Source organism: Lynx rufus, unplaced genomic scaffold, assembly GCF_022079265.1.
Source record: "Lynx rufus isolate CCGP_SWC_20201006 ecotype Redwood Valley unplaced genomic scaffold, mLynRuf1.p SCAF_64, whole genome shotgun sequence".
Classification (NCBI taxonomy): Eukaryota; Metazoa; Chordata; class Mammalia; order Carnivora; family Felidae; genus Lynx; species Lynx rufus.
Window position 1 is genome coordinate 7,516 of NW_025814883.1, and position 25,941 is coordinate 33,456.

The 25,941-nt window shown below is 40.1% G+C and overlaps 1 protein-coding gene across 1 annotated transcript in view; it reads left to right on the forward strand.

The window, feature by feature from the left end:
- The first annotated feature begins 7,766 nt into the window (after window positions 1–7,766).
- The window catches only part of LOC124500936 (probable cation-transporting ATPase 13A5), a 115,713-nt gene continuing 97,538 nt past the window's right edge, over window positions 7,767–25,941 (forward strand). The window contains exon 1 of the mRNA XM_047064797.1: window positions 7,767–7,829. Coding sequence (XP_046920753.1) covers window positions 7,767–7,829 — 63 coding nt within the window. The remainder of the gene's footprint in view (window positions 7,830–25,941) is intronic.

Consider the following 25,941-nt stretch of genomic DNA (forward strand, 5'->3'; position numbering starts at 1 on the left):
CTTGAAATGAGATGCAAAGACCTGCGCAAGGATGTTCAAGTTGGGGCATATTTATAGGTAGTGTTTAGTTGGCCTCTTGGCCGTCCCATTATGTGTTAGCTCACTCTATTCAGGAAATAGTTCACAGCAATTTATAGGCTTCCTGTGGAACCTGGTCCCCAAACTTGAGCCATCATGAAAATCCCCAAGTTGCTTATTAGGAATAAAGTCCCGGGCCCAACCTCACACATACTCAGTCGGAATCTCTGAGATGAGTCCAGAGGAGTTGTATCTTTAGCAAGCTCTCCAGGTGATTCTGATGATGAATCAGGTGTTGGAACTGTGATCCTAAAAGAATAACTTAAATTGTCCCTAAATGTGCTATCTTGCCCTTGTCCCCATAGAGATACATCTACAATATTTTCCTGCCAACTCCAGCAGTGGGGAGAGAACTTTTTTTTTTTTTTTGGTGTAATTCCTTTGGAAATACTCTGTTTATCACCCTGCATTCTCTACTCCATGTTATAAAAGACTCTGGTGGGAAGAAACCCCACTGACAGACTTCTCTCCCTTGAGATGAGTCCAGTTATCCCTGCTCTTTGCTAAAACTCTAAGTCCTCTGTTCTTTTCTTTTTTTAATTTTTTAATGTTTATTTATTTTTGGCAGAGACACACACACACACACACACAGCATGAGTAGGGGAGGGGCAGAGAGAGAGGGAGACACAGAATCCGAAGCAGGCTCCAGGCTCTGAGCTGTCAGCACAGAGTCCGACGTGGGGCTCGAACTCACAGACTGCGAGGTCATGACCTGAGCAGAAATCGGACATTCAGCCGACTGAGCCACCCATGTGCCCTTGATTTTTTTCATTTTTTAATGTTTGTTTATCTTTGAGAGAGAGAGAGAGAGAGAGCAGGAGTGGGGGAGGGACAGAGAGAGAGGGAGACACAGAATCTGAAGCAGGCTCCAGGCTCCAAGCTGTCAGCACAGAGCCTGACTCAGGGCTTGAATCCACAAACTGGGAGATCATGACCTGAGCTGAAGTGGGATGCTTTACCGACTGAGCCACCCAGGCTCCCCCATTCCCTATGTTTGTAATCCTCTGGCCTCATGCAGGCTGTTTTCTTCCCAGGGAAACCTCCTGGATTGACAAATATAATCGAAACTCTGATCTTTGAGCAGAGACAACATCAATTTCAGAAATGCTATTGCCCTTCTGTTCAGCATCCATCACTGGTCTCAGTGGTCATCAGCATTGTCAGTAGCAATGAGGGAGGCAGGAGTGGGGGTTTAGTGTTCACCATGGTAGTGATCTGACAGCACCGGGGCATTTTTGGCCACTAGTCAGATTCCAGTTGGTGACTTACCTGACAAATACAGTTAACACTTGACAATCATTCTCACTGGCATTTACTGTGCTCAGCTGACAAGCCATGCAACTGGCAGTCGGTGTAGATTTGTTCTTGTGACCAGTCACCAGGAAAGCCCTCCCAAATATTAAATTACACAGACATTCTGTTCTTATGCAGCTACTAAATACACAGAGTACCCTGGGCAATGTGGCATAAGTTTTGGCAAGCTTAAGTTCCTTGACAATAGTCAATCCATTTCCAGCAGCATAAAATAAGTTACGACTTCTCTTGGAAAGTTTTTAAAACCTTAGGCAGAAAAAATGGTAAAACTAAACTCAGGTGTTTTATGGAAAATTTTACAGCAGGGAGAGAAGAAATTGGAGGCCTTGAGGTGAGGTTGCTGGGTAAAAGCCAGGTGAGAGCATGGGAAGGTGAAATCTGCTTATATAGCCGGTGGTTTCCTTCCCCCCAGTAGAAATGGGTTGATTGTACCTACGTAGATTCAGGGGATACAAATATCAGGAAGCCTTAGTTCTTTCCTGAAGTTGGGTTCCCAGAAACAGACACTGGGACAGGGATTTATGTGCAAATATTTTATTAAGGAACTGTTCCAGGAGAAACTGGTAAAGTAGTGGAAGAAGAGACAAGTAAGAATGTGATTTTTGGCAAAGTGTTAACCTCAACCTGATGCTGCCAGGGAGCTTGGGAGTGCAAACTTCACCTCAGTGTCCTAACTCTTGGCGAGGGAGAAAAGGCTCAGACTCAGCCTTCATCATTGGCTCAGGACTGCTTGGGGAGAGTGGGGGTGGGGAGTAACTTCCAGGCACTTTGGGGTCTTTGCTGGGACAGGCAAAAGGGCTCAAAGGCAATCCTCTGCAGAGAATGGCCAATGCAGGTCATTAGAAGAACATGCAAACACCTGTTGAGGCTTCAAAGGCATCCACAGGGATTTAAACAGACCACAGATAGTATCTGCTCTAGTTCTGTTTTCCACTCTGCCAATGACCATCCTAAAGGAAAAACTCTGTACGCATCTGCCCAATCTGAAAAATGGAATATTGTAAAGCAGATTCTCTAGGCAGGGACAGAGTGATTTATTCATTTACACATTGTTTATTGAGCACCTACCATATCTGCCATTCCCTGAACTTAATGCTGGGATTTGAAGAACGGTCCTTTCCCTTGAATGTGGTAAGAGTTTTGTTACTGACTTATGTATAAAATGCTATGGGAATGAACCCCAGAGCAAAGTTGGTGAACCCACGGGCCACGAGGGCTACCAAACCTGGACGTATAAACCATTAGGAAAATATAATCGACTCCATAACAGATTAAATCAATTAATACTTATTCAATGACTGAAGATACAATACTTTTAAAATCACAGCATAAGCAAGTGCATGAGAAAGAATAACTTTCAATGCTCCACACCAAATTACGGTATCTGCAATGCATCTGAAGCTAATTTTTTAAACTGTTTTTAATGTTTATTTATTATTGACAGAGAGAGAGAGAGAGAGAGAGAGACAGAGCATGAGTGGGGGAGGGGCAGAGAGAGAGGGAGACACAGAATTCGAAGCAGGCTCCAGGCTCCGAGCTGTCAGCACAGAGCCTGACGCGGGGCTCGAACTCATGGACTGCGAGATCATGACGTGAGCCAAAGTCGGACGCTCAACTGACTGAGCCACCCAGGCGCCCCAACTAATTTTATAATCAAGACCAAGAAGATCCTAAGGTTTGATGCCGGCTCTCATACTTGACCCCCATGAGGGCCATGGAAGAGCTGGCCCAGCTACCTAACTTGTGTCTCTGTCCCCTACAGAGGGCAGCTGAATGGGGAGCCAGGCCTGGAACAAGAGCAGAAATGAGAACCTCATGAATCAGGAGTCAGTTGTAAGTGGGGGAGGTGGAATACCTTTTCCCCCTTGCTTCACATTCTCTAATCAGAAATCCTTGAGCTGCCTTGTTTTCTACTATAAGTTCAGATATTCTAACAATCAGTGACTTTCAAACATTATAACTTCTGGCAACAGATTCTGAATCATCCAGTTTCTACAGGAGGAAGACACCTCAAAGGATCTAGCTGAGCAGTGAATGGTTAACATATCAATGACTAGTTGGAACTGAGCTTGTGGATGAAAGATGAGCTTGTCAAAGCCCTTTTGTGACATGGGTCACAAGAGCAGCTGGAGGAAAGCAGAAAATACAGATTTAGATTCTGGAACATGACTCCAGTAGTCTGAGCTCAAGGGCAGGGTTTGAGGCTCATTCAGCTCTAGATTCTCATTTTAGGGCCTAGAACAGTGCATTGCATACGGCAGCTTTTCACATGTGTGGGCAGAATGGAATGGAGCTGAACAGGTCGGTGAGTCATTGTACACCTCTAAGGGATGCTTTTTTGCCAACCACATAAAATCTAATTCCTTAGCTCGATCAGATTTCCATCCACTGGCTTCAACTTGGTTATCTAGTTTTTTTCTTCCAAGGCTCTTCAAAAAGAATAAAGCAAGGTACATGTTGTGACCTGAAATATTTTTGTATAGTAAGTGCAAATTTTAGTTGATACTTGAAATATATTGCTGACTTTGAATAATATCTTTAAAATTGAAGTTTTGTGGGTTTTTTTTAAGGTTATTTATTTTGAGAGAGAGAGAGAGAAGAAGAGAATGAGTGGGAAGGGGCAGAGAGAGAGGGAAAAAAAAGAGAATCCCAGTCTCCAGGCTGTCAGCACAGAGCCTGATGTAGGGATTGAACTCATGAACCGAGAGACCATGACCTGAGCCAAAACCAAGAGTTGAACAGTTAACCAAATTGCGTTCTGAGTCAGGGACTGTGGGAGGAAATGAGATACTCTCTTAGTTCTATAGTTCCTCTGGCTTTACTCTGAACAGTAAGTCCTTGTAAGGTCTAAGACTAGGCCTCTGAGGGGAATCATTTCTTCAGGACTGTGTGTGAGGTGAGCCTTTCCCTCCCTTTCCTTTTGCATTTCCTCATCCTGCTCCTCCCTCCCCTCCTGTCTCTGGAAGCCTTACATTATGGCATATGGTGGTGACAACTTGTCATTAGTAAAGAGTTTGCCTTCGGGGTTCACAGGATGAACTGTGTTTTGCTTCCAGCCACAGGGGATCAAGAATCTGCTGCCTTCAGATAGAAAGGATCTGAGAGTCCTAACGTCCCAATGTCCCAACGTAAGTTATCACCTCCTGAGCACTATGGCTGTTCAGCCTGGAGGAAGTCATTCCTACTAATGCTGATGTGGCTTCTCACACCAGAGATCCTTTCACCCTTGCCCCACTTCCCTGCTACACACATAAACTCAACTGGTGACTCTTCCACACGTGGGCCTGCAAGGGGCTGGCTAAGCCACAGGAGTGTGGCTGGCTTTCTCTGGCTTATGGACATCTGACAGTGGATCCTTTGACCTTTATCAGTTGCAGATCTTCTGGGAGTTAGGGTTTAAGGCAGATGTGATTATTTTCTCTGCAGAGCATGTCCTCTGGTGGCTGAAGCAACAGCTCAGTACTTACAAAACCTCAAGAGCATCTAATACAAACTTTGACCTGGTGACTCAATTATCTGTATGGTGAGCAGGCCAAATGTCAGCATGCACACTGCTAGGGCTCAGAAGCTCATGAACTGTGGACCATTTGTGAACAGTTGTAATTATTAGAAGACTTTATGTTGGGGGCGCCTGTGTGGCTCAGTCGGTTAAGCATCCAATACTGGGTTTTGGCTCAGGTCATGATCTCACCGTTCATGAGTTCGAGCCCCACAACAGACTCTGCATTGACAGTGCAGAGTTTGCTTGATATTTTCTCTCTCTCTCTCTCTCCCTCTGCCTCTCCCTGCACTCTCTTCCTCTCTCTCTCTCAAAATAAGCAAGTAAACATGAAAAACAAAGAAGACTTTATGTTGAATGGAAAGAATGTTCATTAGTAGAAAGGTCTCAGGTCTAGCTAGTAAGGAGAACTCTTTAGCCACATACTAAGCAAAAACAAAACAAAACAAAACAAAACAAATGAACCCACACACGTACACATACACATGCACGGGCACACATGCAATCCACTCAAAGAATGGACCAACCAGTTTGACTTGATTTATAAGCTCTTCAAGGCCAGGCGCACCCCTGTTTACATCTCCATCATCATTGCTCTGTGCATCCCTTCTCTGCCTCTCTTCTGAAGTCATTGATTTCTCTTGATACCCCACACAGGCTATATTTCTCACCTCTCTTGAATCTTTTCACACATTCTGTCCTTCTGTTCTCTGGCCTAACATGTGCTCACCACCCACCTCTATCCCCCATTCCTTCCACCTGGTTAACTTCCACTCATCTTTGCGATGTCGGCACAGATGCCACTTCCTTCAGGAAGCTGTTATCCCATTCACTCTGAGTTCTAGATCCTTTCTACTTAGGCAGATGCTCACTTGTCTGTTTCTCCCAAGAAACCGTAAACTCCCTCAGGATAGTGACTTTCCTTTTTGCCACTAAATCCCAAAGGCCTAGCACGAATGTCTGGAGTATCTGTTGTTTAACATGTAATTACTGAGTAGGTGTTGAACAGAGTTGTGATGGGTGTTACATTTTTGTGTCTTTGGGCTGTAAGTAGCAGAAACCACAAACAGCAGCAGCTTTATTAAGAACGTCTCATTAAGTTTGGAACAAGGTGTCTGGAGCGAGTAGTCCCAGGCTTAGTGCCATGGCTCAGTGGTATCATAAGGATCTAAGCTCTTCTGCTCTTTGCTCTGCCATCATTGGCATGGTGATTTTCATTCTCCTTATGATCGAAAGATGGCTGCCATACTCCAAGCATCACATCCTCACCTATCGCTTTCAAAGGAAGGGAGTAAAAGATAGAAAATAAGCTATTTTCTCTTTTTCATCAATAGGTTCATCTTTTCCAGAAGACCTCTGTCCCTAGTTGTCTTTCTTTTGCACATTACTGTTGAGAACTGGGTCACATGCCCACTCTTAGGTAAATCGTGACTCATCCTGGTGCTTTCAGCTGAGGTCAGACTGCCCAGACAAAGGAGCTATTCTTTTAGCAGAAATATGAGTGAATAGTGGATGGATAAGAAGTAAGTGACAGCTACTCCTCAAGTCTTTAATTACGTTTTACTAAAACCCAGGACAACTTTCTCCAAATCTGAGCTCTACCTCAGATTGGTAACACTTAAAATGCCACATTTGTGATCACATATTTCTCTTTAGTGTGGGCACTTCAGCAGCCTCTCTGGCATGCAAAGCTGTAATTGTTTCCATCAACCATTTCCTCCTGGGCCAGAGAGCACGTTGGATTCTCCTAAACTTCAAGGCAGCACTGGTTCCCTTGAAGGCAACCAATGACTCTCTTAGGCAGAAGAGAGAGTCAAGTGTCATCCTCTGTAGTCTTCACTCCTGGTAAGTTTTCTTCCATAGCCAAAGTGGCAAGGATTTTTGCTCAGTGGACTGGATGCAATAAAAAGAAAAAAAAAAAGATAAAATTCTTTCTTATGAACAACTTAAACTTTGAATGGATCCCAGTGCACCTATTTTTTGATAAAAATATCAAGTTCAGTGGTAATTATACAATTGTGGAAATTTAGATGATATCCCCAATAATCAGCCTTTCTAGCTCCTCCTGCATTATATGCTTATCTGAAAACTTTTTACAAACTAAAAAAAGAAAACGAAAGGAGTCAAATTATTATTAGAAACTTCTTTTTTCTTCGTTAGAGTTACAATAATGGTGATGATTATCTTTTATTGAGTGTGACAGGTGCTATTGTTGATTTTTTACGAATATCTTAGATCGTCATATCAACTATTTAATTATTATTGACACTTTATATATTAGAAACCTAAAATTCAGATTTTAAGTGATCTGCTCAGGCTCATCAGTAGAGCAGGTACTAGAGTTCAAGTTTTCCTGATTCCAAAATGATTGCTACATTCTCCATCATGAACCAACTCCCCTTCCTTAGATTCTCATTGTCACCCCCAACATATCCATATCCCGAAGTTCCACAGGGTTTTTATTCATCTCTAACTAGTTAATCTTTTTGCCTTGGGGTTTTAGTGAAGTGGCCATTCTCGTTCATTGGCTGAGATACTTACGGGCAGTGCACAAAATTATTAATCTTTCTGGTTCAACAACTTAAGTCTAGAGCCTATCACATCTCACATCAGCAAATAAACACCAGGGAGGGAGGGGGGAAAAAAAAAGAAACACACTAAGCAGATAGATGAATGGGCCAATCCTGTGGCTGAGGAGAGTATTTCCTCTCTTTTCTTTGTTAGCCTAATAGGTGAGGGTTGTGGTAAGAGATTTTAAAAGCACCTGAGAAAGCAGTGACAAGTAGTGACTGCTCTGAGTTCACATAAGTCTCAAGCAGCTTTGACTTTTCCCCAAAGAATTAGTCGGGAAGGGACCCTAACAAGTCTGGTTTAGATGGAGGAGAAGAGTAAGAAGGACCACCGGGCTCTGCTCAACCAAGGAGAGGAGAATGAACTGGTGAGTCTTCCCTTTTTTGGAGTACGGACTTCTCAAAGTATCTGAGGCTATGGGTAGGTGCAACTGTAGTGGTACTGGCTTTAGGAACTGCAGAGATTTAATTATTGTAAGGCTCCTTGAGATCCAAGGGCACAATTTTATAGTTGGGGAACGGGCTGAGAAGACTGTCTTCTAGATGATGGAGTTCTTGCCAACCCCATATGCATCAGACAGAATGAACTTTCCTTCTTAGACATTTTGTGGAGTATTCAGTGTATATCCCACATCGTGCTCAGGAAGGGGTCTCCCCCTCATCATCTGGGTCTCCATCTACTTGGACAAACTCGAGCAAAACCTGAAAGTTTTTTGTTTAATTCTTATGTTTTTGGTATATCTGTATTACTGAAGCTCAGTGTGCTTTGGGTTGAAGTTATGCTAAAAGTATAGAGAGGTTTTAAGCACCAAGTACTAAAAAAAAAAGAACATTGTGGCCTGGTATTAAGTATATATATATATATATTTTTTTTTAAAAAGTTTTCACTTCTCCAGTTCTCTTTCCCTACTGCCTCTTCTACCAAACATATAGCCATCTTGAAAAATAATCATTAAAAGCTTAGAAACTGCAGGGTCTGTTTGGGACTGACAAGTTTACATTTGTTATTTTAATTGATGCTTAGAATTCAGTGATGAAGGACTTAATCCTATTTCACAGAAAGAAATCTGAGATCGAAGAGGTTAAGTAACTTGTAAAAGGTCTTCTTCAGTCTACAAGGGACAGGCTGGAAATCGAGCCCCCTTCTTCCCCCTTCACACTCCATGCTATTCACACTGCAATAGTGTCTGCAGGTAGGCAATGAGAAAGGGAGAGAAGGAGAATGGGGGCCCAGACAGAGATGGAACACTGGAGACGGAAAGGGCCCATGAGATGTGGGTCACATAGCAGAAGGGTGTCAGTTTCCTGCTTGGTCTTCCAGTTCCCCATGAGATCTGTGGGAAATCCACACCCACCCTCCCTCCACACCCTTCTTTGTTAACCTAATAAAAATAAGTGATTTCACGTACACCGACACTGTTCAAGAAGGCAGTCCCTGGTCATACATGGTTCTTGAATACTAGCAAAATAGTGGGACCAAAGTGAAATGTGCTCTATGTGTAACATACACACCAGATTTTGAAGATAGTGAAAGAAAAAAGAGTAAAATAGCTCATTAATAATTTTTATATCGGTTACACTTTGAAATGATAGTTTGGATATGTTGGGTTACATAACATATGTTATAAAAATTGATTTCATCTGCTTTTTACTTCTTTAATGCATCCACTAGGAAATTTCAATTACAAACATGGTTCACATCAGCGACTTCTATTATCATACCACACTGATCTGGACAATGGTATAATGCTTCAAATCTTGAAGGGATTCAAAGAACTAAAACCTGCTTACCTGTATTCACTACTAAACAGCTCTGTGTCAGTTTTGATGTTTTTTTCCCCAACATGTAGATGACTGTTCATGAAAATCTTTGGCCGCTCTTTATTTTTTCTCTAACTCTGTGATGTATTTATAAAGTCTGTAGCCTAGTATTTTAATTTTCTGAATCACGTGGGGGGCATAGGTCTCTCTCCTTAGCCAGGCATGTATTGAGGCACACAGTGTGCATGTCAGCCGTTGTTTCAGGGTTCTCTTAGGCCATTCGTGCTGCATTTGCTTTCTAAAGGTGGTCTTGATTCTGCCTCTGAGACACAAGAGATGCTTTGTTCACATGAGTTGCAAAGCCAATCTTTCCACTGGTGCTCTCCCCCTCTTTACTGACGCCTGCCAACTAAATGTCAACATTGCAACTGGGAGCAGCTCCAGGGGAGGAAAGGGCTACTTGGTGTGGAAGATACAGTTTTGACAGGAGAGCTCTTCACTTCACATTAATTTGTTTTCTGGGAAACAGTGAAGGATTCCTGGACTCTAAGACCACAGATCTGGGCTTTAGTCAAGGACCTGCTGTTAACCACGAGTGTGGACACCTTTTGTGGCCTTGCTAGTTGCCTGAAAACAATATCACGTTAACCCCTCTGATTTGAAAGTTTTGCGAGTGCCATATATGAAATGTGGAAAGTGCTGTGAAAATATAAGGAGTTCATTTACATCCAAGGAGGCAGGGCTTACTATGGGAAATTTGCAAATAGTAAGTGAAATTAGTATTGGAAATATCCTCCCTTTGTCTGATTAAACTTGGGGAGTGATAATTGTTTGAAAGCTACCATTATGAAACCAAACAGTATGTGATGAATTAGTAAGAAAAATCAGGAACTTGGAACGTCTGAATTATTTTAATATATTTTTAAAGTTTATTTATTTATTTTGAGAGAAAGAGAAAGCATGAGTGGGGGGAGGGACAGAGAGAGAGGGAGAGAGAGAATCCTAAGCAGGTTCCACACCAGTGTGGAGCTCAATGCAGGGCTCAAACCCATGAACCATGAGATCATGACCTGAGCAAAAGTTGGATGCTTAACCAACTGAGCCACCCAGGTGCCCCTGAATTATTTTAAACAACAGCATGTACTCCTCTTTAATTTAAAGACACACACACACACACACACACACACACAAACCCTACTCAAAGGATTAAAATTGAAAATCAAAAATCACGCCCTATTGGCCTCTTTCCTATCTTTTGTCAAAACTTATGTTAACAGCTTGGATGAAGGCAAGCTTATCTAATCTGTGACTGATGCCCCACTATGAGGGAAAGGTAACAATATAGGCGACAGAACCAAGATTCAAAAAGTTTTCTAGACTTGATTGTAAGAGAGAAATTGACAATGCGGTGTAACAGGCCTTGGTATTGAGTTTGTGTTTAAAGTTACTCTCAAACTACAAGGTGGGGATATCAATGACTTGGGCTTTGTAGCTATGTGTGAAAAAGTAATTAAAGTGCTTTATTTGGTCATGGCTGAATTTTTAGTTACCACTATGATATAGCTATAAAAAATTAGTACTTGGATGTCTCACTAGAAGCCCATTCAGCATAATAGAAGAAATAACAGTTCTATTATAATCTATAATATTTAGGAAACTTCTAGGGAGTTATATTTCATTCTAAGATTCAAACAAGAAGTATAGTGTATTTAGAAAGATATCTGGATTTCACAAACAAGAATCATTTAAAATGGTGTAGCCACTCTGGAGAACAGTATGGAGGCTCCTCAAAAAATTTAAAATAGAGCTACCCTACAATGCAGCAATTGCACTACTAGGTATTTATCCAAGGAATACAAAAAGGCTGATTTTAAGGGGCACATGCACCCCAGTGTTTATAGCAGCACTAACAAAAATAGCTAAAATTATGGAAAGAGCACAAATATCCATCAACTGATGAATGGATAAAGAAGATGGAGTATACACACACACACACACGCGTGGGCGCGCACACACACACAATGGAGTATCACTGAGTGATCAAAAAGAATGAAATCTTGCCATCTGCAATAATGTGGATGGAACTAGAATGTATTATGCTAAGCAAAATAAGTCAGTCAGAGAAAGATAAATACAGTATGATTCCACTCATATGTAGAATTTAAGAAACAAAACAGATGAGCACAGGGGAAGGGAAGGAAAAATAAGATAAAAACAGAGAGGGAGGCAAACCATAAGAGACTCTTAAATACAGAGAAAAAACTGAGGATTGCTGGAGGGGTGTTGGATGGGGGGATGGGCTAATGGGTGATGGGCATTATTAGGAATGGCACTTTTGTTGGGATGAGTGCTGGGTGTATGTAAGTGATGAATCACCAAATTCTACTCCTGAAACCATTGTTACACTCTATGTTAACTAACTTGGATTTAAATTAAAAAAAAAATAGAATCGTTTAAAAGATATTGGGAATAGTTACCCAAAGAATAATCAAGGCACTTGTCTTCCAATAGTTGAGAGGCTGATGTGGAGAACAGAGTATAAGTTGGCAGAATCCAGCCTGATTTATTTTCATTACAGGACAGTTAATTTCCCAACCATCTGTGGTGGCAGAATCTTAACATGATACCTCTCCATTGACTCTTCCCCTTGTATAATTCCCTTCAGTTGAGTGTGGTGGAACCCATAAATATGATGAGCTGTAACTCCTGTGACTATGTTATGTTGTGTAGCAAAATGGATTTTACAGATGTAATCAACATGGGCTCAGCTGAGTTAATCAAAAGGGAGATTGCCTAGGTGGGCCTGACCTGATCAGGTGAGCACAGAAAAGAGCTTGTGTTCTTTCTGGAGTTATGGATATTCAGAGCATGATAGGGGCTTGATGCAAGGGAGCTTTTTCCATTGCATCTTTGAAGATGGAAAGCTCTGTGTGGTAAGAGCTCTGAGTGTGTCTAAGAACTGAGAACTGAGAGCAACTTCTAGTTTACAACCAGCAAGAGAAGGGGGGGTGGTCTCTCTCTCTCGGTGCTAGAAGAAACAACTGAATCCTGCCAATAACCGTGTGTTCTGGAAAGAGGTCCTTGATCTCTGAAAGGAACACAGCCCAGAGGACACCTTGATCTTTTTGTGAGACACTGAGCAGAGGATCCACAGTCAGACCCCTAACCCACGGAAACTGCGAGATAATGGATTTGTGTTGTTTTAAACCACTAAGTTTGTTATGTGGCAATAAAAACTAATACACCACAGCTATCCAACAAGGGAAGGTATAGCCCTATAAGTGAGCAGCCTAACTTTGGTAGCCTCTGGATGCTCATTGTGAAGGATGGTCTATAGCTATTTTTTTCAGGAAAGGAATTTGAACCGTATCATTTCTGAGATACCCCTCTTGTATTACTGATGCCCTCATTTCAGGAATAAAATTTAACAGAACATGCCATGTTGTCCCACGTCCTGGTCTAAGGCAAATTCTGGCTCTCGAAATGGCCTCAGCTGATTAGCCCATGCATCTCATTACTTTTTGACCCACGCTTTCTGCTTTTTTGCTGTTAGCTGCATCAAACAAAAGTCCTTACTTGCACTTTTACTTCCAGGAAGTAGCACTTTTGTTAGAGTAGTTGACTTTATGGGAATGTCTGGAGCTGAGTGTGACAATATGTTCATCTCTTCGGTATTGGGTTTTGATTCACAGTGCTAAAGAGGAAAGGGCTTTTCTTATTCCAGAAAAAAGCGTACAGGGAAAACTTAAGAGGTTGACCTATTTCAATAATTATTTTGAACATCTTTAAGACTCAATTTTTTTATCTACAAACAATAATTTATAAGTACTGTGAATAATAGTATCTATTTTCATAAATAATTACGCCTATTTCATGGAGTAGTTGTGAGGATTGAATGGTACCTGATTAAGGGCTTGAGAAAGGTTAGCTCTGATTACCAAATGCAGACAAAAGAGAAAGTGACCCAAGACATTGTCTCCCCCTGCTCAAGGGACACTCCATGCGTGAACACAGGACAAGATATATGAAACTATAACTAAAATTTCTTGTTAATCAGTGATGACTAACACAAATTACTACATGCGGCCAAACCAAAGCAGTAATAGAGGGGTAAGGAACAATGACTATACTGACATGATCCATTAGTTGGGGCACCTGGGTAGCTCGGTTGGTTAAGCGTCAACTCTTGATCTCGGCTCGGGTCATGACCTCACAATTCATGAGTTCGAGCCCCTCATCCAGCTCTGCATTGACCGCGCAGAGCCTACCTAGGATTCTCTCCCACTCTCTCTCTGCCACTAACCCACTCATGCTCTCTGTGTCTCTCTCTCAAAATTAACAAGTAGGCTTAAAAATTTTAACATGATCCATGAACCAGAGACATTTACCCTAACATTAAAGAAAAGAACCTGGGAACACGGCAGAGTTGGAGACAAGAGAGCAGAGGAGAACCTTCACTCACCTATCACACAAAGGAACACAATTGGGTCTCCAGATAAAGATGACAAAGGGTAGATTGTGAATAATGAATGGAAACATGGTGCTGTGATTGTTGTTTGAGAAAAAAGAGAACACGATGAATTCTTGGCCCATAAAAGGACTCAGAGGTATCATCTCCTTGGCCATGGTTCAAGGGAAAGCTTGAGGCCTGCCCAGAAAAAGCTAACTTACTCTAAGGCTATTGGAGCACCTCTGAATGGAAGGACTTAACACTTCACAGCAAAAAACTGGCATTGCCATTCCCAGTACATTAGCGTACTGAGAATTATTTATGTTATGTCTTGGTTGAGTAAATACTGACTTGGTGCTGCGAGAATGTGGGTTTGAGTAAGTGAATGTGTTGCAAACTGTAACCCAGAGACCCATTCTAAAAGAGTTGAATCACATACTACGGTGCCTGTGCATGGTAAGTACGCAAGAAATATGTAGATAAGTAGGGGCGCCTGAGTGGCTCAGTCGGTTAAGCTTCCGACTCTTCAGCTCCAGTCACCATCTCACGGTTCATTAGACGGAGCCCTGCATCGGGCTCTGTGCTGACAAGGCGGAACCTACTTGAGATTCTGCCTCCCTCTCTCTGCCCCTCCTGCACTTCTTTCTATTTTCTCTCTCAAAATAAATAAAAATAAACTTTAAACATTGCTGAAAAGAAATATTTAGATAAACACATGAAAGGTGAGCATAAGAATAAAAGCGTTTACAAAAATGCAAAAGGACCTGTTCACAACACCAGTCATGCACAAATGCTAGTGCTCTAGATGCAATGAAAATTCAGGAAGAAAAATAAGCAGAGAGCTGGGGGACGGTTGTGCCCAACTAAGAGGAGCTCTCCAAAAGAGGACTCGGGGGAAGAGACAATGTTTAGATGAAGCTGCACCCTGTAACTCTTCTTTCCTGTGGAATTTGGCCAATCTTAGTTCCATCTCTGATGGTAATTATAAGACCTACTTATTTAAAAAAGAAAGGAAAATGATTTTAAAAGTGCCTTTTATGCACTAGAACTCCATATTGTATGTTCTCATTTAATCCCCATGAGCTAGCCACTCAGATATACATTTTATACTGGGAAAATGAGGCTCAGTTAAGTAACATATGCAAAGTCACATTACCTTGGGTGGGGGGGGGGAGGATCCCCTATTACACGGTTTTCCTCCTATATGAGTGAAGGTGATTGTACTGTGTGTGTGTGTGTGTATGCTCATATATATATATATACATATATACATATATATACATATATATAATACATATGTACATATAATTTCTAATGCATGATTCATATATATATTATATATTAGTTACTAAGCTAGTTAGTTTTTCAATCAATTTGGCATTTATCTTAAAGCTCTTTTCCCAGTTTCATGTATCACGAAGGTGAGCAGTTTTCTTTTTGGCCTGTGTTTGACTTCAATTGTGACAATTCGTGCTCTGTGGGAAAAGCAAAAATTCCACTTAAGCCATTGGATCAATCACTTTTAGAAATACAACAACGGTTTTCTCAAATAGCATTTAGTTCTGAATATTGCCTGTGGTCAAATCATTTCACAATGACTCCAATGGGACTAGCCGTTTTTAATCTACTGAAATTTTGTTGACCTGTGTATTACTCAAGCTAATATTAACCGTTAATGTATACTACATACTTGAAATGTTTCAAGAGCCCTGCTAAATGCTTTGCATGCATTAACTCATTGGTTTCTTGGAACAAACCCGGAAGATACTGTTATTTTCCTTTATGGAAGGGGAAAGTGAGTCATCAGAAGAAATAAAATGGGTTGCTCAATGACTTATATGGGGTTAAGTGGTAGAGGGATGATTTGAACTGAGTTTTCTCATGCAGCCACAGTTTCACATGAGGAATCTAAAAATTTAGTGAACTTAAATCATTTACCCAGATCATATTAACTAGTAAGTGATGGAGCAAGGAGCAGAAGCGAGAGCTTCTAGAAGGCAATGGGGTGGGGTATAAAGAACAGAGGCTCTGCTGATAGACCTGGATAGGGCTCTAAATTGTGCCCTTTAGCAGCAACCTCTGTTGAAAGGCACGTGCATATTTCATTGTTACTCCGAATCCAGGCTGCTTCCTTTTGTATTTTGGGCCAAGGAAAAGACCATTAGAAATGTGGTACCTCTCCTGGTATTGGGAGCATGGAATTCTAGTAGGAAACAAAAAAGTGAGGGAACATTACTGGCAACAGAAAATAGAAATCAAGTCTATATGAAGATGGCGCGACCTTTGTGCTATTCAACTCTCTAGTAGGTGGTAGATCTGGGTTCCTCACCCTGTGGAACACAGCCGCTTCCCATTACCAACCTTGTTTCAGTATCTCACAACTCAAAACCAAAAACTCTCTCCACCTTTGGCTGAACCTATTATCACATCACCTGCTAACATTGATTGAAAGCTTCCTTTGTGCTCAACACCTTCCACCTCTATTACTCTTCACAACTATGCTTCCAGGTGTGTGCTATTATCCCCTACGTACAGAGATGGAAACTGAGACTTAGAGCAGGTAAGTCCTGAGGTCACATAGCTTATAGGCAGCAAAAGCCACTTTACTGCAAGGAACTACATGTAGTGCGTTTGAGGTTCCGATCCTTCCTCTCTCTGTTCCCAATGTCTTTACATTTACGAGGCCTCTAGCTTCTACTTACCTTCCTCTTAACAGCACACATATTCCTTCCTCTACCCTGCACTTCTTAGTGGATTTTACCCACGGGTGTTCAGTACTTTGGAGACATCTGAGTGACTCTTAACTGCATCAGAAGAATAATCATTGAGAACACTGAAATTATACTTGAGATTAATTGGTCAAAATGGAGACATACACTAGGATAAACTCAAATTACACATTGGCAAGCTGACTGAGAGGATTTGATTAAAAAGAATGCCAGATTGGGGCGCCTGGGTGGCGCAGTCGGTTAAGCGTCCGACTTCAGCCAGGTCACGATCTCGCGGTCCGTGAGTTCGAGCCCCGCGTCGGGCTCTGGGCTGATGGCTCAGAGCCTGGAGCCTGTTTCCGATTCTGTGTCTCCCTCTCTCTCTCTGCCCCTCCCCCGTTCATGCTCTGTCTCTGTCCCAAAAATAAATAAAAACATTGAAAAAAAAATTTAAAAAAAGAATGCCAGATGAAAGAATGATTCAACCGAAACTTCAAGTCCCACGTCTAGCTTATAACCTTTGGGAAAACAGACATGATAGGAAATTTACCAAGGTTTATGAGGCCAATTTATCAAGGAAGCAAAAATATTGTTTCTATTCATCTTTGCTCAAGGAGCTACATATTTCTGAAAGTTACTGTGACTTTTTGCTGTTATTTTCTCTTTCTCGATATAACTCCATTAAAGTAATTAAAGTAACTTCCACCAACTTGGAACAGAGTGTCTAATAAACACCCTCCCTTTATTACTTTTTGTTGACATATATAAACTCAGTGGTGTCAACAAAGTGCACTGATCTTAAACAGACAGTTCAATGACTTCTATTATCAGTTATTTTTGCTCATTTCCTATAAATAGAATTGTGTCTTGATTTACCATCCTTTATTTACTCGTATGTGGAATTCACATTTATTGTTGTTTGCATTAAAAGTTACATTAAAAAATTATTTTGTAGTGTTACATTATACGAAAACACAATATTTATCTTTCTCTTGTTCATGTACCTTTAGATTATTTCCAATTTGGGGCCCTTATGAATTGAATAAAACTGATACAAATATTCTTGTGCAAATCTTTTGGTGAACATATACAATTCTCTGTGTAAAAATCTCAGAATGGAGTTACTAGCTCATAGAGTGATCCTATCTTTAACAACACAGTTTTTCAAAACGTTTGTACCAATTTACACTCCCCAAAACAATGTATATGAGTACCATTGCTTCACATTTTTATCTACACTTGGTATAATCAGTTTTTTCCATTTTAGCTATACTGTGGCTATGTCATTGTGTCATTTTATCATTGTTGTGTCATTTTATCATTGTGTCATTTTAGAGTAAGTCTTCAAATCTGGTTAAGTCTTCCAACTTTGTTCTTTTTTTAGGATTGCCTTGGCTATTCTGGCTGTGATATGTTATTGTAGTTTTATTTTGCATTTTCTTAATGACATGATATTGAGCACCTTGTGGAATATTATCCTGGAAATCCTCTTTTGTAAAATGACTGTTCAAGTCTTTTGCTCATTTTTTATTGTGTATACATTTCATTTTTTTTTGACTCGTAGTCATTTGTGATATTTCCAAATATGATTCTTTTTTTTATACATAGGTACAGATAGCTAGTATCTTCTTCAGAGACCTTTGGATAAACAGAAGCTTTTAGTTTCATTAAAGTAAGATACCTTTTTTTTAATCTTTTTTTATTTCCTGTTTAAGAAGTATTTTCCTACTTAAAGTTCATGAAATATTTTTTCTGTGTTTTCTTTCAGATGATCTATTGTTTTATTTATCACATTTAAGTACATGTGCCACCATTAATTTGTATATGGTGTAAAATGTGGGGGAAAACTCATTTTTCTAGCACTGTTCATTTTGCTCTAGCAACTACCTATTGAGCCAACCATCCTTTCTCCTACTGAATTGTAATGGTTCCTTTTTTGTAAATGAAACGATGAAATATCTTTGAGTTTCTGGACTCTCTATTTTGTTTTTCATTTTTTTTTTTCCTTTTTGGCTTGTAATTAGTAGGAATTTGTAGTAAGTCTTCACTTCTGGTAGTGTAGGTCTTCCACAATTGTTCTTTTTGAAAATTGTCTTGATTGCTTTAGGTCCTTTGTACTTCCATACTGATTTTAGAATCAGCTCCTCAATTACCACACACACACACACACACACACAATGTCTGATGTGAGTATAAATGGGATTGCTCCTGGCTAACCCTCAAACAATATATCTCTGCTTTTATTTAGATCTGTGCTTTCAGCAATATTGTGCAGTTTTCAATCTAGAGGTTTGTCTAACTTGATTAGGACTATAAGTATATTGATTTTTTTTGGCTTTGATATTACAAATGGCATTTAACTTCATTTTCAAATTGCTTGTTACAAACACAGTTGTTTTTCTATATTGACCCAGTATCCAGCAACCTTGACAAATTCACTTATTAACTCGTATAATTTGTACATTATTTTGGATTTCTTAATAATTATATTATCTACTCACACAGAGAGCTGTACTTTTTTTTCTTAGTTGACATGTAACATCGTGTAACAATGTAACATGCAACATTGTGTAAATTTAAGGTGTACAAGTTGATTGGTACACTTAAATACTGTGAAATGATCACCATCAAAGTATCAGCTAACACTTCCATCACTTCACATAATTACTATTTATTTTTTTGTGGTGAGAACATTTAAGATCTACTTTTTTAGAAACTATCAAGTATATAATATAGTACTGTTACTTATGTTTCAATTATAAATGTTACTTTTTCTTGTCTTATTGCACTGTTAAACTACCAGAACTGTATTAAACATTAGTGGTGATTATTGGTAATCTTCTTTTACTTATAACTTCATAGGGGGGATATTCAATATTTCATTATTAAGCATGATATTAGCTGAAGGATGTTTCTGTCTATTCCTAGTTTGCTGAGAGGCTTCTTTCTTTGTTTCCTTGTTTGTTTCCTTCTTTCTCTCTCATGCATTAGTGTTGAACTTTATGAAAGTATTTCTCTATACCAATTGCCATGACATTATAAATTTCCTCCTGAATGTTAACATACCAAAATTCATTGATTGATTTTCAAATTCCTGCAATCCTAGAACAAACTCCATTTGGTAACAACATATTACCTTTTAATATATATCACTGATTTAGCTGGATAAGATATTTTGTGATTACTTCATCTATGCTTCTTACAGATCTTAGCCTGTAATTTTCCTTTCTTTTAACAAACGTTATCGGGTTTTGGTATATGAGTATGCTAACTTCATGAAACAAGTTATGAACGTTTCCACTTCCTCTACTTATGAAGGAGTTTGTGCAAAATTGATATCACTTCTACCTTAAATATTTGAAAGCATTCACAAGCCATTTGGACTTGAAGATATCTTTGTAGAAAGCTTTTAGTTACACATTAACTTTCTTTAAGAGCCATAAAAATATTCTGATTTATTTCTGAATTTATCAATTTTAGTTAACTTTTAAGTACAAATTCAACATCATTGAATTTTTCCATTGTAGGTCTGATTTCTATTTTATTCATGTCTGCTTTTTTTCCTGTTTTTCTTTATTATTTCCTTCCTTATACTTTTTAAGATTCAGTTTGCAGTTCCTTTCTACAGCTTCTTGATTGGGAGCTTATTTCATTGATTTCAAACATTTATTTTCTTTTCTTACATACACATCTAAAATTATATATTTCCCTCTAATCATTGTCTTAAGTTCATCCCACAAGTTTTTATTTGTCAATTTCCATTTTTATTCAGTTCAAAACACTTCTTAATGGCTATTGTAATTTTTCACCTGACTCTATTACTTAAAGATACGCTATTTGAAAAAAATTTCAAATCATTTGGGAATTTTTAAGTTACCGTTCTGTTGTTAATTTCTAGTTTAATTATAATGTCATCACATTTTATGTTCCAGAACATGGTCAATTTAGGTAAATAGTTCATGTGTACCTGAGAAAAATTTGAAGTATGCAGTTTGGGGTTAAAATTTTCTTCATTTGTTAATTAGGTGAATAGGGTTGTTCATACATCTTATATTCTTATGGTGGTGAGTTTTTTGTTTTTGTTTTTGTTTTGTTTTGTTCTTTTGGTGTACTGGTCTTATCAGTTAGTGAGGAAGGGGTGTTAACATCTCCCACGATGACAGTGGCTTTAAGTGCTATTTTGCTTTACAAAGTTTGAAACTTGGCTTATAAGTGCCCCTTTTACTAAAAATGCCCATATTTTTATGGCTCTTAAAATTGTTATTCCTTCTTGATGAATTGATTCTTTTGTTTTAGATTATGAAGTGTCCTCCTTTCTCTCATATTTATTATTTACTTATAATTAATTATTAAATATTTAAATTTTTTATTTTTAAAGTCTATTTTCTCTGAAATTAACATAACTCTACTAGTTCTTTTTGTTAGTCTTTGCATTGTATATTTCCCTTTCTTTCTTATTTTAACTATTTGCTTCTTTATATTTAAAGGTGTCTCTTGTAAACAACATATAGTGGGTTTTTTACTATCTCTGACAATCTTTGTTTTCAATCACGGTATTAATGCCATTTATCTTGAATGTAACTGCTGATATTGTTGGCTTAAATTTACTGTTTTCTATCTATTCTATTCTTTATCTTTTTTTCTTCACTTAATGCTATAATGGCTCACATTTCTGCATTGACTTCATAAAATTTTTTTTAATGGTGCCACTATAGCCCACTGTTTTGATGTTCCACATCTTATGGAGCCATTAGCTATTAATTGGTTCTTCCAATAACTTTTCCTATTACAGATAATACTGCACTGAGCATTGTTATACACATCACTTTCTACTTTGTGTATTATTTCCTTAGGGTCTATTTCCAAGTGTGGAATTACTGATTCCAGAAATAGAAACATCTTTAAAAATCTTGATATAATTTGTCACCTTGCTTTCTCTAAAGAATTATTCCAATTTATAAGGTTTTAGCAGTATGTAGTCGTAGTGATTTTTTTGCCATCTTGCTGGCATTGTTAGTTCTTTTTTTAAAAAATGTAAAGAAAAGAACTGAAGGGGTATCAGAATTATGATTACCAATGCCATTGTAGTATGTAAGTGAATCAAAAAACGGAAAGGCATTTGTGATGGGCTTTTTCAACCTATGAGCTGGCCTAAAATTCCAAACCATTCTGCTTCTATTTTGAATACTTTGGCAATAAGCCCACATGAATAACTTAGTGAAATAATGCATATTTATGACATAATATGTGAACTGCCATATACATTTTATTTGAGTCTAATAAAACTATCATTCACAAATAAAACTAGAACAGGTTTATGGAATCAAAAAGAAGATAGGAAGAGAGAAAGGAGACCCAACTGGAAGTATGCTTAGAGGCAGAGTGAACATATTTTAGAGTTACATTTAAATCTTTTCATGAATAATCTCAAAATAGAGTGGCTGCAGTGCTAAACTTAATGAACATTTTTTTCCCAGGTGGATGATAATAACTCAGAAGCACTGGAAAGGAACTTTTAAATTGTAATTACTTTGCAGAGCACTTAAGGAGACATTATCTCATTTGAGCACTAGTACCCTGTAAGGCACACATTTCTGTTTTTTTTTTAAGAATAAATTGGGATTCCCTAGAGGTGATATTGTTGCATCCACACGACTCCTGAAACAGAATGCTACGGGCACCAGTGGCAGTCACAACAGTTTATTACAATGAGAGGCAAGGCCAACCGATCATGACCAACACTCTTGATAAGAGCGCAGCCTCGAACAGCCGGGGTACAGAGCTTTTAAAGCCGATCACATCATTTTATCATTACCTGGGAACAGAACAGAGAAACAGTTCCCAGATGAGTTAGAAACAGTTCCCAGATGAGTTAGAAACAGTTGCCAGATGAGTTAGAAACAGTTGCCAAATGAGGTGATTATTTTAGACTTTCTGCCACTAAGTTGCAACCAGTGGATCTCCTTGACCTTGCCTCTGATGCTTTCTTTTTTTGTTTCCCTTCATTGGTAAACCTGATTTACAAGAGTATGAAACGTGATTTACAAGAGTAAAGTAAGGCTGTTTTCTCTTGACCTTCGGTGTCAGAACAAAGCTGTTATTTTTAAAGCTACATGTTAGCCCTACACTACAATTTAGCCCTTATATTTCCCCCTTTTCTTGCCAGTGAATCAATCCCTTGATTCATCATTAGGAACTAAGGGGACATCGTGGGACCTAATCATCATAATTTTTATTTCACCAACTCGCCTCTTGACTAACCAATTGATTATGCATGGGCCAATGGTTAACCCAAGAAGTAACAATAGCAGTGGCCCAGCTATGGTGGTGAGCAGTGACGTGAGCCAGGGGGACCAAGAGAATAAACTCCAATACCAATTATTTCTGGCCTCCCTGGCACGTTCCCTGGTCCTAGGATTATCCCTGACCAAATGGAGAGTGTCTCAGATTACTCCGGAATTGTTGGCATAAAAACAGCACGTTTCTCCGAGGGCCACACAGAGACCCCCTTCCTTCATGAAGAGTAAATCAAGTCCTCTTCTGTTTTGTAATACAATCTTGGCTAAAGAGTCTACTTGGTGTTCCAGCCGAGAAATTGAAATTTCCAAGTAGCCTAGGTCTCGGTCTACTTGCTCGCTTATAGTTTTGAAATTTTGGTCCCCCACAATGAGTCCAGCAGTTCCAATAGCTGTGGATCCTGCAATTCCCAGTCCCACTAGGAGTGGAATGAGGACTGGTGCTGCCCTTTTCACCCTGGAATGTCCTTCGAACAGAAGTAAATGTTCTTCTCTCCCTGCTTCTTCGCTATATAGGTATATTTGTGGGAGAATATGAACTAGGATACAAATCTCTCGGGTGCCAACCCCAATGTATGTGGCTGCAATGCAGGAGGTAATTCCTGATGAGCAAGCAAACCAGTCTCCAGTAAGGGCTTGGTATGCTACATTTTTGGAGGCTATCAGTATCTGATCTACTTGGAATATACACTTCTGCACAAGAGTTTTTGTAAAGGGAGGTATGCCAATTATATTCTTGGGACACTATGCACCAACCCTGCCCTTGGAGGTCTCCTAGGGTTAAAATTGGTCGTGAACCCCAAGGGCATAATGTCAGCTTGGATTTAGCAATTTTATGACATGTTTTTCTATGTCTTGTCCAATGCTGGCATTTGTAGCCACTCTCACATAATATGGGGGTTTAGGGTTTAAACACAGCCAACAATATTGTACAATCTCGGTGTGAGATGAATGTAGCCAAGCATACATAGAATCTACTACATCTAGCCAATGCGTCTCATGGGAGGAAGGGTTCTGGATATGACCTGTTGGTAATTCTGACTTTGTGGGGGCACCTGATCGTTGGGTAGGTTGGGAAGGGACAGTCGGAAAGAGCGGGGGGTGTAAAATCATGTCCTTGTTTGGCCCTACCGGATTGGGTGGAGTTTTTCTTTTAACCCTTTGTATAGTAAAGGAAATGCCCTTGTCATCTCCTGGAGCATACATTCTGAGACCCCCCCCCCCCCAAGTGTGTCTAGTGTCCCAGGAAGAGGAAAGATTACTGGAACTAGAAACCTTTTTAAAACATTTTTGTTGGGTTACATTTTCCTTGAGTCTTACGTTTGGGATCTGGAGTTCTAAGGCGGGTGATTAAGCAGTCATGGCCCTGTCCTGCCAGCCAGGGAGCCAGCGTTTCACAACCCCGTTTTGCACAATGGTATTGGCCTTTTCCTTCACATTCAACCTTTCTATTTGCAGGGCAACTGTATAACCCTGGTAGGTTAGCCAATTTTTGTTCTTGATCCCTGTGTCCATATCCATAGGTAACCACATAGGGGTTTTCGGGGACGGGAGGAGTGGAGCCCGTTGGCTGTTTATAATTAGTAATTAAAGTCTCCCATGAGTCCTCCACCAAGTCACAGAAATCAAACAAAAAACAAGGCACAGTGGAAGAGGTATTAGATGCTATCACCTTCCCTGTGACAGTGTCCCTGAGTTCCCATTGGTATGGCCAAAAAGATAGGGGATGCAATTCCGTACAGTCCCCCCCCACTTATTATACAAACCCAGACAATTATTATTATGCCCGCATCAGTCTTAGCTTTAAAGGATCCTCTGGGTGCCTTTGGACCTTCCATTGCTGTTCGTTGTCTGGTTTCGTATCAGTCTGGGGTGTTCCCGCCTTTACGCAGTTTTTCTTAAACTGAGAGTGATGAATCCAGGTTCGGACACCATCTACCTTCACAGCCGTGGGCATAGTCAGGATCATGGTGTGCGGTCCTTTCCAGTGCAGCTCCAGGGTTTTAGGCTTGTGCCTCTTGACCCAGACTAAGTCTCCTGGTTGAAAGGGGTGAGGAAGAACAGGAGGATGAGCGAAGGCTTCTTTCAAGGCCCTGGTTATTTCCTTTTGTACATGTTGCAGGGCCATTAGTGAAGCCAGCAAATGGTCCTGTTCCAATTGTTCCATTACGTCGTCTCCTAGCCTCGGCAGGATAGGTGGAGGTCTGCCAAACAAAATTTCATTAAGGGGAAAATCCCTTGACAAATGGAGTACAACGTGCTCGCAAAAGGGCAAAAGGCAGGACATCAACCCAATTTTCACCTGTCTCAAGGGACGATTGGTTAAGGTCTCTTTTAGGGTCCGATTCATCCTTTCTACTTGAGCTGGGCTCTGAGGTCTATACGTACAATGTAATTTTCCAATTTACTCCCAATGCCCGGGCTAGACCCTGGGACACCTGCACCGTGAAGGCCGGGCCATTGTCCGATCCTATGCTCAGAGGCAGCCCGAATCTAGGAATTATTTCATTTAATAATTTCTTAACTGGGAACGCCTCGACCCACCCGGCGAAGGTGTCTACAAAAACAAGCAGGTATTTATATCCGTATTTCCCTGGTTTAATTTCAGTAAAATCTACTTCCCAAAACCAGCCTGGTTCAGTTCCTCTATCTCTTTTAGCTTCTGAAACCTTCTTACTTGCACCCTGATTTACTTGGGCGCAACTTACACACCTTTCAACCATCTCTTCAATCTCTTTTCCCAGCCCTTGCGCCCTGAAATTTTTCCGCACTAATTCCGCCATCTTGGTTTTCCCAGATGATTCCCTTGGTGGAGTTGACACATCATGCGCGGCCCGAGTGCCGTGGGTAAGAGTATCTTACCTTCAGGATGCTGAAACCACTTTCGTCCTGGTATCATACTTCCCCCTTTTCTTGAAACCCACTCCAAATTTTTAGGAGTGTAACTGGGCTCCAGTGGAAGCAAAGGCTCTGTCAAGATCGGTATCTCCAAGGCACTTTTAGTTAGGGCAGCTTCTCGGGCTGCTGCATCAGCCAGGAGGTTTCCGACTGCTTCTAGGGAGTCGCCTTTTTGATGTCCCGGGCAGTGAATGATTGCCAGCTTCGCAGGTTCCCAGATGGCTGCTAGAAGATCTAAAATTTCAGCTTTATTTTTGATGTCCTTGCCTTCCGCCATGAGGAGACCGCGCTCTTGATAAATGGATCCGTGTACATGCACGGTTGCAAAAGCATAGCGGCTGTCCATATAAATATTAACTGACTTGTT